This window comes from Vulpes vulpes, chromosome 12 (genome assembly GCF_048418805.1).
Source record: "Vulpes vulpes isolate BD-2025 chromosome 12, VulVul3, whole genome shotgun sequence".
Taxonomy (NCBI): domain Eukaryota; kingdom Metazoa; phylum Chordata; class Mammalia; order Carnivora; family Canidae; genus Vulpes; species Vulpes vulpes.
In genome coordinates, this window is record NC_132791.1 from 19309648 (window position 1) to 19323489 (window position 13842).

Consider the following 13842-nt stretch of genomic DNA (forward strand, 5'->3'; position numbering starts at 1 on the left):
GCTCCATCTCACCACCCTAAGATCATGACCTGAGCCGAAAGCAAAAGTCAGAGGCTTTACCAACTGAGCCACCCAAAGGCCCCCCATTTTGTTATTATGTAACGTCCTTCTCTGTTCCTAGTAATTTTCTTTGCTCTGAAATCTACTTTATATGACATTAATATAGCCCTTCTGTTTTGGTTTGGTTTTTTAATTAATTTTTGCATGATATATATTTTTGATCCTTTACTTTTTTATAATAAATTTATTTTTTATTGGTGTTCTATTTGCCAACATACAGAATAACACCCAGTGCTCATCCCATCAAGTGCCCCCCTCAGTGCCCACCACCCAGTCACCCCCACCCCCCGCCCTCCTCCCCTTCTACCACCCCTAGTTCGTTTCCCAGAGTTAGGAGTCTTCCATGTTCTGTCTCCCTTTCTGATCCTTTACTTTCAACTTGCCTATATGGCTGTATTAGAAGTGAGTTTCTTCAAAACAGAGGACCATAGGGGAAGAGAGGGAAAAATAAAACAAGATGAAATCAGAGAGGGAGACAAAACATAGGAGACTTAAAAAAAAAAAAAGATTTTATTTACTTGACAGAGAAAGAGAGAAAGGGGATCCCGGGGTGGCTCAGTGGTTTAGCACCTGCCTTGGCCCAGGACGTGATCCTGGAGTCCCGGGATCGAGTCCCACATTGGGCTCCCTGCATGTAACCTGTTTCTCCCTCTGCCTGTGTCTCTGCCTCTCTCATGAATAAATAAATAAAATCTTTAAAAAAAAATTTTAAAAGCCTAAATCTTAAAAAAAGGTCAATGAAAGCTCTTTAAAGGTTTCCTCCATCTTTTTTATACCGTCCCCACCATCGCCCACCGGAGTGCAGGAAAGCGAGAGGTGTGGGGATCCTAGCAAATCTTAAGTGAGAGAGGGAGAGAGAGAGAGAGAGAGAGAGAGAGAGAGAAAGCACAAAGGAGCACAAGCAGAGGGAACGGTAGAGGGAGAAGCTTAGCAGAGAGCCTGACATGGGGCTTTATCCCAGGACCCTGAGATCATGACCTGAGCCAAAGGCAGCTGTTTAACTGACTGAGCCACCCAGAGATCCCTAGAGACTCCTAATTATAGGAAGCAAACTCAGGGTTGCTGGAAGGATGGGTTGGGGAGATGGGGTAACTGGGTGATGAACATTAAGGAGGGCACATGATGTAATGAGCACTGAGTATTTTTTTTTAATTTTTATTTATTTATGATAGTCACACAGAGAGAGAGAGAGAGGCAGAGACATAGGCAGAGGGAGAAGCAGGCTCCATGCACCGGGAGCCTGATGTGGGATTCGATCCCGGGTCTCCAAGATCGCGCCCTGGGCCAAAGGCAAGCGCCAAACCACTGCACCACCCAGGGATCCCAGCACTGAGTATTATATAAGACTCATGAATCACTGAACTCTACCTCTGAAACTAATAATGCACCATATGTTAATTAATTGAATTTAAATAAAAAATAAATTTAAAAAAAGAAGTGAATTTCTTATAGAGAGCTATATTAACTTCCTATAGCTGCTGAACTAAATTACCACAAACTTGGTGACCAAATATTTATTCTCTCACAGTTCTGAAGGTCAGAAATCCAAAATTGGTTTCACTGGGCTAAAATCAAGGTGTTGGCAGGGCTGATTCCTTCTGGAGGTTCCTGGGGGAGAATCCATTATTTGCCTCTTCTAACTTCTAGAGCCTGTTAGTATTCCTTGGTTCATGGCCACAACATTTCCCATGTGTCAGTTATCTAGTGCTGCATAACAAATTACCCCAAAACTTAGTGGCTTAAAACATTTATCAGGGCACATGGGTGGCTCAGTTGATTAAGTGTCTGACTTCAGCTAAGGTCATGATCTCAGGGTCCTGGGATTGAGCCCCACTTCCAGCTCCCTGCTCAGCAGGGAGTCTGTCTCTCTTCCTTTGCTCCTCCCCCTGCTTGTGCTCTCTCTCTCTCAAATAAATAAAATTTTTAAAAAACCAATTATATTTATCATCTCACGGCTTCTCTGCCCCTCTCCTTCAGTATCATTCACAAGCCTGTAGTTTTCTCAAGGTTTGACTGGGAAGGATCTACTTCCTAGCTCACTTACTTGTTTGTCGGCAGGATTAGTTCTTTACTGTTGGACTAAAGTCTCATTTCCTCATAAGTTCCTCAGTTCCTTACCATTTGGGCCTCTCCATCCAGCATTTTACAACATGGCAGTTTGCTTCACTAGACCAAACAAGAGAGAGAGTGCTAGTAAGACAGAAGTTCCACCCTTTTGTGACCTAATCATGGAAGAGACCCCTACACTTGTGTCATATCCTGATCATTAGAAGCAAGCTTATGAGGGTGGATAGAAACTACAGAGGCTGTGAATACCAGGAGAGGGGATATTTAGGATCCTTGTCAGAAACTGTTACCACACTATGCTAACTACATGGAGCAGGTAGGAGGGGCAGATGGAGTATGAGGATGCCTAAGAGAACATCGGTACTCCATCTGGAAGGTGAACGTAATAGGTTGTGGACAAAGGGCAAGGGCTTGGATATTCAACCTATAAGATTGGGCCCAAGTCTGGGTAGGTTCTAGCCCTAAGTCCCCAAGACCCAGGCAGAGTATCAAAGTGAGGGTTGACTTTTATCCTTCTTGCTACCAAGCCACTTTCTCAGGTCTGCATACTGTGAGCAACCATTGCAGGCAAGACACAATGCCAAGCACAGCATTATACCTGGGCCAGTAATGTGCTGGGGTAGCCATTCATTTGCAAAAATCATAGTATAATCACAAGAGCACAGGTCAGAGCCTGATGTCACAAGTCTAGTGTGGGATCTACCCTACTTGCTGGTGACTTCTCTTTGGGCTTTGGTTCTTCATGCTATAAAAACAAGTGCAGTAAAACCTCCCCCATCTCACTCACTTTGGGGTTGTTTTGAGGACTTTATGAAATAATGACACAGAAGGCCTTGGAAATAAACTATTATACTACAATTGTCAAAAACTTTCACAGTATGTGCTTCCATCCTCATTTAATATTCAGGGGAGGAGGACTCAGATTCACCAAATGTATGCTAAAGAGACAATGGGAGTCACCTGATTGCTCTAGCCACACATATCTGCCCAGTGTATGGAAGACAAGGGACTTGCTTAAGATCACACACAAAGTTGGTGGCTGTGGACAGGTGAATAGTGCCTCTCTCAGAACCAGGAACCTTATGATGCAGTGTTATCTCTTAGTAGCTCTGCTGCCTGACTTCAAACTCTGATCCCCCCACTTCCTAGTTCATGATCATTATCTCCCAGGGGAGTTTGTGGAGACTAGAAAGCAACAAACCATGCCTGCCACATAGCTCACTGAATATTAGCTACTGTGATTGGTATTAGAGAGGGAAGGCAGTGTTGTGTCCATTTTATTGCTAGAGAAGGTGAGGCTGAGACTTGTCTAGGTGCCGGGGCCAGAACTGGATGCAGTACTTTTCTGACAAAAGCAGGCAGCCTCTCAGAAAACAGGAAAGTACCAAACTTTGGTAAGATTGGACTGTTAATAATACACCATAGACTCCAGGTTCATTTCATGCATGCACATATAGCATACAGGAGGCAGTGGAGGCAGCCCAGGTTTCCTCAGGATGAATTCAGGAGAAAATTTTCAAAATGAGATCTGAAACCCCCCTGCTAAGACAAAGCAAGGTTTCTGCTAGGGCATATAACTTACGGGGCCAGGCAACCTTGCAGTAATGTTTTGGGAAAGCTGTTTATGTTAATTGTAATTTGGGACTTGGGTGGAAAGACTGTTTCAGTTCTGGGGTTTTGCTGTGCTATGGGGCGGGCTGCAGGCCCAGACGGGCCCCTGTTGGAAGGAAGTCAGCCCTCCTCCCCCCAAGGAGGAAGGGCCCTACTGTCTGTGGTTGGGCAGCATTGTGCTTGCTGGATTCCAGGCTGTCAGTCTCACGGCAGCACTCCCAGGACGCTCAGCCTGTAGATTGTTTTGTTAGGTTTCTCCTACAATTAATTTGGAAATTACCCAGCTGCCCACAGCCTCTCCCAGGTGTGCTGTAAACTCCAGGCCTGATCCTGTAGCCTGCACCTTGGTGGGACCAATGGTGGCTGGAGCTGGGAGGGTAGGGGTTGGGGGGCAGGAGGCACAGTCTGTCATGGTAGGGCTCATTTTAAGCAACAGCCAGTCCCCTTCAACTTTAGCACTAACCATCCTACTTTGTAAATCTGAAGCAACCAGAGGCACACTCTTCACAGACATTGTCTTTAAATTTCACACACCCTGTAGAGATAAGTCAGGGGCTCCTGAAGGATCTACACCACTCAGAGGCCCAAAGAGAGCGTACTTCCCTGGAGCTCCCATCAAAACCAACAGGCAAGTCTCCCAATTCCCATATCCTGGGAGGAAAAATCCTCAGACATCTGATTCATTTTACTGTAGGTATGAGTTGAGTCCTTCCCATGCAAAGGATCACATGACCTCAAGCTTGTTCTCTCTTCTTGGACCTCACTTGCTTCCTCTGAAAAAATGCAGCTGAAACCTGCTGCTTCCCGGGGCAGTTGTGAGGGCTCAAAGGATAACATGTGTGGAAGTGCTTGGTACACCCTGAACACAGCCACGCTCCATAATGTTAGGGTTACAAACGCTCAGCTCTGCCACTGCCGAGCCACTTGAAGCTGGGGAACAGTGATGGTACAAGAGAGCCTCAGAGAGGGTCAAAGATATTCGCTTGCTGTGCAACCACAGTGAGTTACCTTCCTCAAGTCCTTGGTTTCTCCTACGGTAAAATGTGAATAGAACTAAACCACCTTTCAGCTGCAAGTTTATAGGAATAGCAAAGGAAATCTCAAAGGGAATAAAGAATCAAATTTTCCCCCCTGTCTCTTAAGGATCACCTTCTTTATCAGTGAGTATGCAGTTGGCTGCAAGTAACAGAAAGCCTGGGGGATCCCTGGGTGGCTCAGAGGTTTGGCACCTGCCTTCCACCCAGGGTGTGATCCTGGAGTCCCAGGATCGAGTCCCAGGATCAAGTCCCAGGATCAAGTCCCAGGATCGAGTCCCAGGATCGAGTCCCAGGATCGAGTCCCAGGATCGAGTCCTGAGTCGGGCCCCCTGCATGGAGCCTACTTTTCCCTCTGCCTGTGTCTCTGCCTCTTTCTCTGTTTCTCTCATGAATAAATAAACAAATAATCTTTAAAAAAAAAAGTAACAGAAAGACTAAGGAAAAGCAGCTTAAGTTTGGAGGATATTTGTTATCTCTAACAACAGGTGCCAAAGCTATAATGACTCATTCCAGCATGGGTTATTTCAGCGGCTCAGCAATGTCGCCAGGCACCTGAGTTCTTCCCATCTTTCTGCCCTGCCATCCTCAGCAGGTTGGTTTGTTTTCTTAGGCTGGGCCCCTCCAGGTCCAGCACGGCTGCCCCACTTCCAGAAGTCACACTGGAAACAGCATTCAGAAAAAGAAAATAACTATTTCTCTTCCCCTGTCTCTTTTTAAGAACAAAGAAGTGAAAGAAAAAAAAAAGAACAAAGAAGTGTTTCTTAGAAGCTCTCAGCACACTTTTCTGGGTATCTCATTTGCTTGGAAAGTATCCTGTGGCCATTTCTAAGTAATTCCTGGCAAGAGTGATGGAATTATCACCACGGTTACTGTAGACAAATCCACATTGGGGGTACTCCAAGCAGTAAGACTTCCCCTAAAACACGTGACCAACTGAAACCTGGACAAAATCAGGGTCTTATGAGCAAAGAAGGGGTAAGATGGCTGGGGAGATAACTAGCTGTGTCTGGTATACTTTTTTGAATATGTCAGAAGAGCGTGTACTGTTTTATTTCCATTCAGTTTCCACCATAGGTTTGTTCTCAACATGTTCCACTTGACTGCTCTCAGCTCTGCCATCAAGATCCCTGTGTCCAATCCCCATGATAGGATACTATTCTTTTGAGCACCATAGTAGAGAAAATGTGGGCAGATCACATTTCACACAGGTTGAATAGTTGTATAAGGCTTTGATGAAAATTTAGAGTAAAAGAAAAGTGTTACATGGGAGGGGAAAATTTTGAAAATGCTCATATTGAACCTAATTTTCCTGTAGTGTAAGAAACCCTTCACAGGACTGCTCAAGGACATGCCATGCTCCTACTCTCAGTCCCTGGTCCTGGGGTCTGGACCTCTGTGAGAGAGTGACAAGATCTGTTGATGTTTGATCCGGGTCACACACTGGCTGCAGGCAGGGGAGTGTCTGAGGGAAGCAGTGGAGAGAGCAGGGAGCCCTGTCAGGAGTCTGTGATCCAGGAGAGAGATGATGGAGGCTCCTGCTGAGTTAGTGGCCTTAGAAGTCCCAGGATAGCATGAGGTTAAGAGGTAATGGTCAGAACAAATTCATGGTGACAGAACACATAGGGGTGTCTGGGGAACAGAAAGTGGTGCACTGGCTGGAGCCTAGAGGTAGCTATGGGAAGGGGAGGCTGGGAAAGGGGTTGGCATAGGTATCATGGAGGGTCCTGAGTGCCAGAGGGGAGGAGTTTGGGCTTTCTGCTGTAGACATCAAAAGGCTTTTTCCCAAAGGACTGAAGTTTGGCTTCAGGAAGTGAACCTGGTGAGGGGAGCAAAATGGAGGGGAGGCGGCAGGAAGGCCCTGTGCAGAGGCCCTGGCTGGCTGCTGGGGAGGGTAGAGGGAGAGTTGGGCCCTATGAAGCTGTGGTTCTCACACTTTATCTCTGATTGCTGAGCGCCTCTCTGTGCCTGAAAAACCACGAGGCTTGGCTCTGCCCACACTCCTGGGAGAAGCCGCTCCAGGTTCTCAGATAGCAAGATCAGCCAGTGCTCTACACCAGGGCTGAGATCCACCCTGATTCTGGCTTCCCAATTTCTTCCTCACCCTGGGAGGGGCTGACAGTTGATCGCTGGGCCTCCCAGACTACGTGCTTCTGCACCTGGTTAACCCTGGGCTGAGCTGGAAATCTGAGCCTCAGTGCAGAACAGGGGTTGTGGGGCTGACAAAGGGGCACGGGGAGTTCTGTAGGGAGCAGTCACCCTCTTCTGAGGTGGAGATGCCAAGTCCATTCCAGGGGCTCTGCAAAGGCCAGCTCTGGCCTCAGCTGGGGAGAGTGCAGGGACAGATCAGACAGCAAACCTGATAAGGAACTCCTATCCTCCCTTGCCCCACCTGTCCGCCCCATTTTTTCTTCAGTTCAGTTTTTAATTTAGTTCACTGCTCAGTTTAGGCTGAGAAGCACTAGCCACACTGCTTTCCCTCTAGGTAGTTCTAAGCTATTTATTTAACCCAGCCCTGTCCAGTTTGCCCGCTCATCCAATGGAGGCCCCAGGGAAGGTGCAGTCCACCCCAGCTCCCAGCAGCCACCTTCACCACACTCCCATCTGGTTACTTCCATCTCCACATTGGTTTTTATTAAGATGATAATCAAATACTATGTCCCTTGGGAGAGGCGTATGTTCTAGTCCAGCTTGGACACTTACAGCTCTGAGATCTTGGGTAAATCGTGTGCTCTTGCTTTAGCTCTATAGAAGCTCGACACACACTCACAGTATTCCTATTATTGAGAACTCATGTGAGCACTGAGATAAGAGTCTTGGTTCCCCCAGTGAGTTGGTATGTGATCTTGGGCTCCAGCCCTGTTCTTCATGAGACATGCCCTCTGTCTGAACTGCTTTTCACTGGGGATGTTTTTTCCTTAGTTACCAGGAGTTAGCTCTTCGAAGGAACAAAATGAGCATGGAAACCAAATTCTCCTGAAAGGCGTGTATTTGAGGCAGGAAAGGATTCATTAGAATGTCCAGGATCTTGGGCTGTCCAAGGGGGTACTTAAAAGCTCTACTGGAGGATCCCTTGGCCAGGACAGACTCATATAGGGGCCCTTTCCTGCTGGCTACTGTGTCCCAACAAGAGAGCATTATTTTTCTCTTCAACTCCTAACTACCCCAGATTTGGGGCTGGAGCTGAGGGAACGGAGGCCAATTTATTACATCCTTTGGCAATGACTGCTGCTTAGAGAGGATACAGAGACCAGAACCCCAAATCTTCAAAGTACCTCAGCTAGGTGTCAGGAGCCTGGGTTCCTGCCCTGGCTCTAACTGGTACCTCAGCTTTCAGGATGCTTTCAGGTACACCCTCGTTGAATGCCATGTCACAATCACCCATAAAGTTGGTGACATGAGGTGAGATGTATTCTAGGGTTCTAGGGCTGGATTCCAAGATTCAGAAAGTACACCCCAGGGAGGAGATGAGTGCTCCTCCTCAGCCTTCTCCCCTTGCAGCCCAGCCCCTCTCCTCTGTGCAGCCAGAGCCTGAAGCAGCACTGTATCACTGGTTTGGGTTCTTGGTCAGAAACAGGAGGCTCCTGGATGTTTCTCTGGGATCTCTGATCTTGACAATATCATTCATTTTTTTTCCCATTTCTCTAAATTTCTGCCTCTTTGCCTAGGGCATGTGAATCATCTGAGTGTCTTGCTGAAATGCAGGTTCTGGTACAGGAGATCTGGGGTAGGACCTGAGATTCTGCATTTCTAGTGAGCTCTCAGGGCTTGCCCCTGCAGCTGGTCTGTGGCACATACTTGGAGTTGCAAGGCCTCAGGGCTTCAGTCTCTTAAATAAGATGACAGGGAGGGCATCCTGGCCCTTGCATCCGTGATTCAAGTGACCCAAAACAAAGAAGTTTGAGAATGTAAGAGTAAAAGGAACCCACCACCTGGTTTTGTTGATGGTAAAAAAAAGAGGCCTACTCAGTGCAGGAAGGAACTTGTTCAAGATCTCATTACCTTTAAGTGAAAAAGTTGAGATGTAGGCTTCCTGTATAGTAAAGACAAAAACAAAAAGGAAAACTAGAAGATACTCATTGCAGTGTTTGCGTGCTTTCTCTGGGCAAACTATAGGTTCCTTTCATTTCTTTCTAACTTTTTGTTATTGTTGTTGTTTTTTTACAATGAAGATGTAACAATTTTGTAATAAAATTTTTTAATAAAAGAAAATTCTCACAAAGTTCTTAGTAAATGAGATTATGTTTATGAACCCTGCTGGGTAAACTGTAACTATATACATTAGCTTCATGTTAGGAGTGTGTGTAGTTCAGCTCAAACTGTCCCGAATTTATTTCAACAAGGTTACTCATGCTGCTCGATACACAAATCACACCGAGATGGGGAAGAAGGCCAAAGCCGGTTCCATCCACCGCTAGCAGCTTCCTGCTCCCCTTCCTTCTCTACTCTCCCGACACTTCTCCCCAAATGCTGGCCGCAAGAATCTTTCCCCTTAAATTGGGGAAAGGGTTCCCTGATTCATTTTCGTAGTAAACGACCTCAGGCCAAGTCTGCTTTTGTTGCTGGTTTCCTAAGCTTAATTGCAAGCAAAGTTAATTTGAAAGAAAATAAATGTTACAGCTCTGGGGCGAATTCTAACGAGCCTTGGGCAATTAGGGAAGAACGCATCTAATTACGCACAGCCTCGGGGCGCCTGCACACGACGCTGGGGGTGCAGGGCCCAGAGAGGGGAAAACGATTTTTCTAGTTAATAGGAAGAAGAAGGAAAAAAGTAAAGATAAACTCATCTCCCGTCCCTGAGCCCCCAGACGGGGGCTGTTCCACGGTTTGGGGATTCTTAGGAGTTGTAATGTTCCAAGACGCTCCAGAGAAATGTTCCCAAGATCCAGAGCCCCGCGGACTGTAGGGTCCGCCCGCGACCGGGGCCGTGGTTGCAGCCGGAGCGGCGCTCCCTCGCCGGCGCAGCGTCCATTCCAGGCAGGTGGGTGGTGCTCGCGCTTCGGGGGCCGCGGTGTCTACAACGCCTCGAGCCCAACCTCCCTCCTCCCCCCCCCCCCCCCCCGGGGACAGACCCCCACCTCGGGCATCATCTCACCGGATGTCCTAGGGGACAACAGAGAGGAGGTGGCGAGGTGGCGAAGACGCGTGCACTTTCCCACCCCATCGCTCTCGCTCCCCCAGCTACATACCACGACGCTCCAGCAGGCTTCGGGATCTGGCGGCGCTTTACAAATTAAAACCTTTTCTCCCTCCCGTGCCTAGCACTTGATAGTTCACAAAGAGCTTTTCACCTCTCCTGTCTCCTTTACCTTTTAGGAGGACTCTCTGAGGTCCATTCACAAATGTGGACCCTGGAGGAAAAGGGACTTGAGGTTAATGGCCAAAGCACTGAACTTGGCAATTAAAAAACAGAAAAGGGGTCAACTCCCACACTAACTGGGTGTAGAGACCACCCTTCCCCAGCCCAAAACCTTGGCTCCAAGGACAAAAATCTCTGGGTGGAGGGCTCTCAATTTTCCGGCTACTACTAACTAGGCTAGGCATCTTGATTTCTGGGCTAGGAGAGCCAGACTGTCCAACCGCACACGGAGAACCTTCAGATTTCATACCTGCAAGCGTGCATATGGAGAGGAGAGAGGCCCAACGCCTAGACTTTTGCAAGGTCTCATCAGGGCTGGATCTGGAACCTGGACCCACTGGCGGCAAGGTCAGTGCTCCAGCTGCCTCCTGCCTCAATGGTCATTTACCACCAGTGAAGTCAGGAGAGACTAACATCTAGACCAGTAGAGTCCAGTACAGTAGCCATCAGCCACATAGTGCTACTGAGCACCTGACATGCGGCTAGTCCAAATTTAGGTGGGCTGTAAGTGTAAATGCACTCCAGATTTGGAAGAGTTAGTATAAAAAACTAAAATACCTCCAAAATTTATATATTGATTATATGTTCAAATTATAGTTTGAATATATCGGGTTAAACACAATATATTAATCTCAACTATTATTTTATTAATATGGCTACTAAAAACTTTTAAATTACATTTGTAGTTTGCATTATGTTTCTATTGGACAGTGCTGATTTAGACAAATACCCGTCTGGACAGAAGCACATTCACACGTCTTTGTGAACAAGACAGCGTAATTCCCAAAATTAAAAATAAAAATTACCAATGGTTTTCAATCTCTTTCTAACAGAACCCCCAACCCTTCCCTGTCAAGTTAACTACAAAGAAAGGGGCTGAGTTTCTCTTGCCAGAACTCACTTGATCAAAGATTTTTATTAAAACAGTTCATCTGAACCCTCAGGTTGATCTGAAAGCTGCACACCGAGCCTCTGAACACTGGAAAATTTCACTACAGGATAAAAACTTACAAGATTTCTCAAGAGAAAGGTGGGAAAGAGGTTGGATTTTCTCTGATTTTGGTCAGCTTGATGCTTAAAATAAACGGATACAAAACAAAGTTAAAAATCCAGTTTCTTTCTAAAGCTTACTTCACTGACAACCCCAATTAATTTTTCTCTTTCCTTTTCGTATGGTGGAGGGTGCCAGAGACGGGAAGAGCCAGCTCAACAAACTGAAACCGGTCCTCAAAGAGCTCCCCCGAGTCCTGTCATCTCTTTGTATTTTAGTTTGCCAATTTGGTCCAGGGTTGCTTAATGAAATGAAAAAGTGGACAGTGGATAAATTTATTTTTACCTGCCTCATTGGAAAACCAAACTATGACCTAGCAGTAACAGCTACCAAATGATCAGCACATCATGCTCAAAAGATTCGAGAAATTATAACATAATTGCTGCCTGGAACCAATCCAGCGACTTCAGGTTAGGTGCTTGCCATGAGCTCTGTTCCGGTTCTTGGGAATAAGGTTAGGCCCTGGGTGGCCCACCGGATGCTGCCAAATATGCAGGGCTGCATGGAGGATGATGAGGCCCTTAAGGACCGGGGTTGAATCTTGCAGCCCTCTTGTATAACACAGGGGGAAACGGGGTGTGGGTGATGGAAACTGGGTCGCGATGTGGGGCTGAGGTCCAGACTAAGAGCTGGGTCTGCAGTTCTCAGAGGCAGGGAAAACCAGTCCCAGGTCAAGCGAAGCAGAGAGACTTCTTCCATTTGTTTTGTTTTTTTAAAGAAGGGAAGTTACCTTTTGTTTTGTTTTGTTTTGCAAACTCATCCTCCTCACCTTAAGGAAGATGCTGTTGGTAACCTAATCAAAGGCACAAGAGGCCGAACCGTGTCAAAAAGGCCCTGCGTTCTTGCAACACAGGTTAGAGTGAAGACGTGATTCCCCACACTTTGGATCCTAGACTCCGGTGTAGGCACTAGGCCGCGCCGGCACCGCCAAGGACCCTCCCCAGTAGAATGTCAGAAAGGCGAGTCCTTTGGAGCTTCGCCTTATTGAGGCCCCTCTGTCCCCGTCCGCGGGCCACCACTGCCCCTCCCCACCGCCACCCATTTCCAAGGCGAACCGGCGAGTCTGTGGTGCATGCACCGGTCCCGTCCGCAGGGCTCTCAGTCCTCCTCCAGTTCTCAGGTCTCGGGGATACTCGGTTCGTGGGGACGGCCGAGGCGACTGTCAGCTGTGCACCGGGTGCTGGGCTCACATGGCTGACACGTAGCGATCCACCGCGCCAGGATAGGCCGTCGCGTGGCGAGCGTGGTAGGCGCCTCCGCTGCCCCCTCCGAGCTGCCCACCGGGATTGTAGCAGGGCCCCAGCGCTCCGAACTGGCCGGGCGACGTGCGCCCGTAGAAGTCCACCGCGGGCTCCACGCCGCCGCCCCCGCCGCCGCCGCCGCCGCCGCCCGCGGAGGGCGACGCGGGCCCCGCCAGCCGGCCCGCCGCCGCGAAGAGGGCTCCGCCGGCCCCCTGCGGGTACGCGCCGTCCGGGCCCGCGTAGGCCGCCGCGTAGGCGGAGGGGTTGGCGGGTCGCGCCCCCGCGCAGCCCGCGGCCTGGTAGCCGGCGGGGGCGGCGGGGGCGCCGGCCGAGGCGAAGGCGCAGGAGCCCGCGGGCGCCGACGGCGCGGGGCCCAGTTCGGGGCTGAGCGGCCGCTCGGGCACCAGGCCGAAGACGCGGCACGGCCCCGGCGACGCCGCGGGGTAGTAGACCGCGGGCGGCGCGGCGAGCGGCGGCGGGGCATAGCCCGCGTAGACGGCGCCCGGGTACGGCGGGCGCGCGGCGGGCACGGCGCCCGGGAAGATGGCGGCGGCGGCGGCCGCGGCGGCGGCGGCGGCGGCGGCGGCCGCGTCGTGCATGTAGGCCGGGTAGGTGGAGAGGTCCGAGCGCTTGAAGCGCTTGCGGCGGCGCAGGAAGCTGCCGCTCTCGAACATGTCCTCGGCGTTGGGGTCGAGCGCCCAGTAGTTGCCCTTGCCCGGGCGGCCGGCCTCGCGCGGGATCTTGAGGAAGCAGTCGTTGAGCGTCAGGTTGTGGCGGATGCTGTTCTGCCACTTCTTGGGGTTGTCGCGGTAGAAGGGGAAGCGCTCGGTGATGAACTTGTAGATGCCGCCCAGCGTGAGGCGGCGCTCCGGCGCGTGCGCGATGGCCATGGCGATGAGCGCGATGTAGCTGTAGGGCGGCTTCCCGCGCTGCAGGGGGCGCTTGCGCCGACGCCCGCCCGCGCCGCGCCCCGCGGCCTCCGCCGGGACCCCGCTCGCGGGCTCGCCGCGCTCCTCCTTCACGGCCGCCAGCGCCTCGGTCTGCGGCGGCGGCGGCCGGCTCTCGGCCGTCATGGCGCGGCCGTCCCGCGCGCCCCGGGGCGTCCCCGCCGCCCGCGGCTGTCGAGGGGCAGGGGCGGGGGCGGGTCTGCGCGCCGGGCCCTCCGCGGGGGGCTCCTCGCGGCGCGGCGTCCCCAGCAGGGCTGCGCCGGGCTCGGCGCCCTCGGCCTCCGGCCTGCGGAGGGGCGCGGGAGTGTCCCGCCCACCGACGGCTCCGCTCGCGTTCCGGAGCGCGGGGCGGGCGCCGGCAGCAGCGGGGGCCGGGCCCTGTGCGCGCTGCTGCCGGACGGTGCGCGGCCCGGCGGCGGGCCCGGGGCGGGGGCGCCTGCAGCCGGCCTGCGCTTCCCGCCGACCGAGGCCG

At 50.7% G+C, this 13842-nt stretch overlaps 1 protein-coding gene across 1 annotated transcript; it reads right to left on the bottom strand.

Annotated features, from left to right (window-relative positions):
• Positions 1-10757: 10757 nt before the first annotated feature.
• On the bottom strand, positions 10758-13496 carry FOXE1 (forkhead box E1). Its single transcript, XM_072731980.1, has one exon. It carries the CDS (start codon positions 13494-13496, stop codon positions 12369-12371), a length of 1128 nt encoding a protein of 375 aa, XP_072588081.1. The 3' UTR covers positions 10758-12368.
• Between the last annotated feature and the right edge of the window lie 346 nt (positions 13497-13842).

What these genes read in the sequence shown, in the direction of transcription:
- FOXE1 (XM_072731980.1), bottom strand. Translation starts at nt 13,496, where the DNA reads ATGACGGCCGAGAGCCGGCCGCCGCCGCCGCAGACCGAGGCGCTGGCG.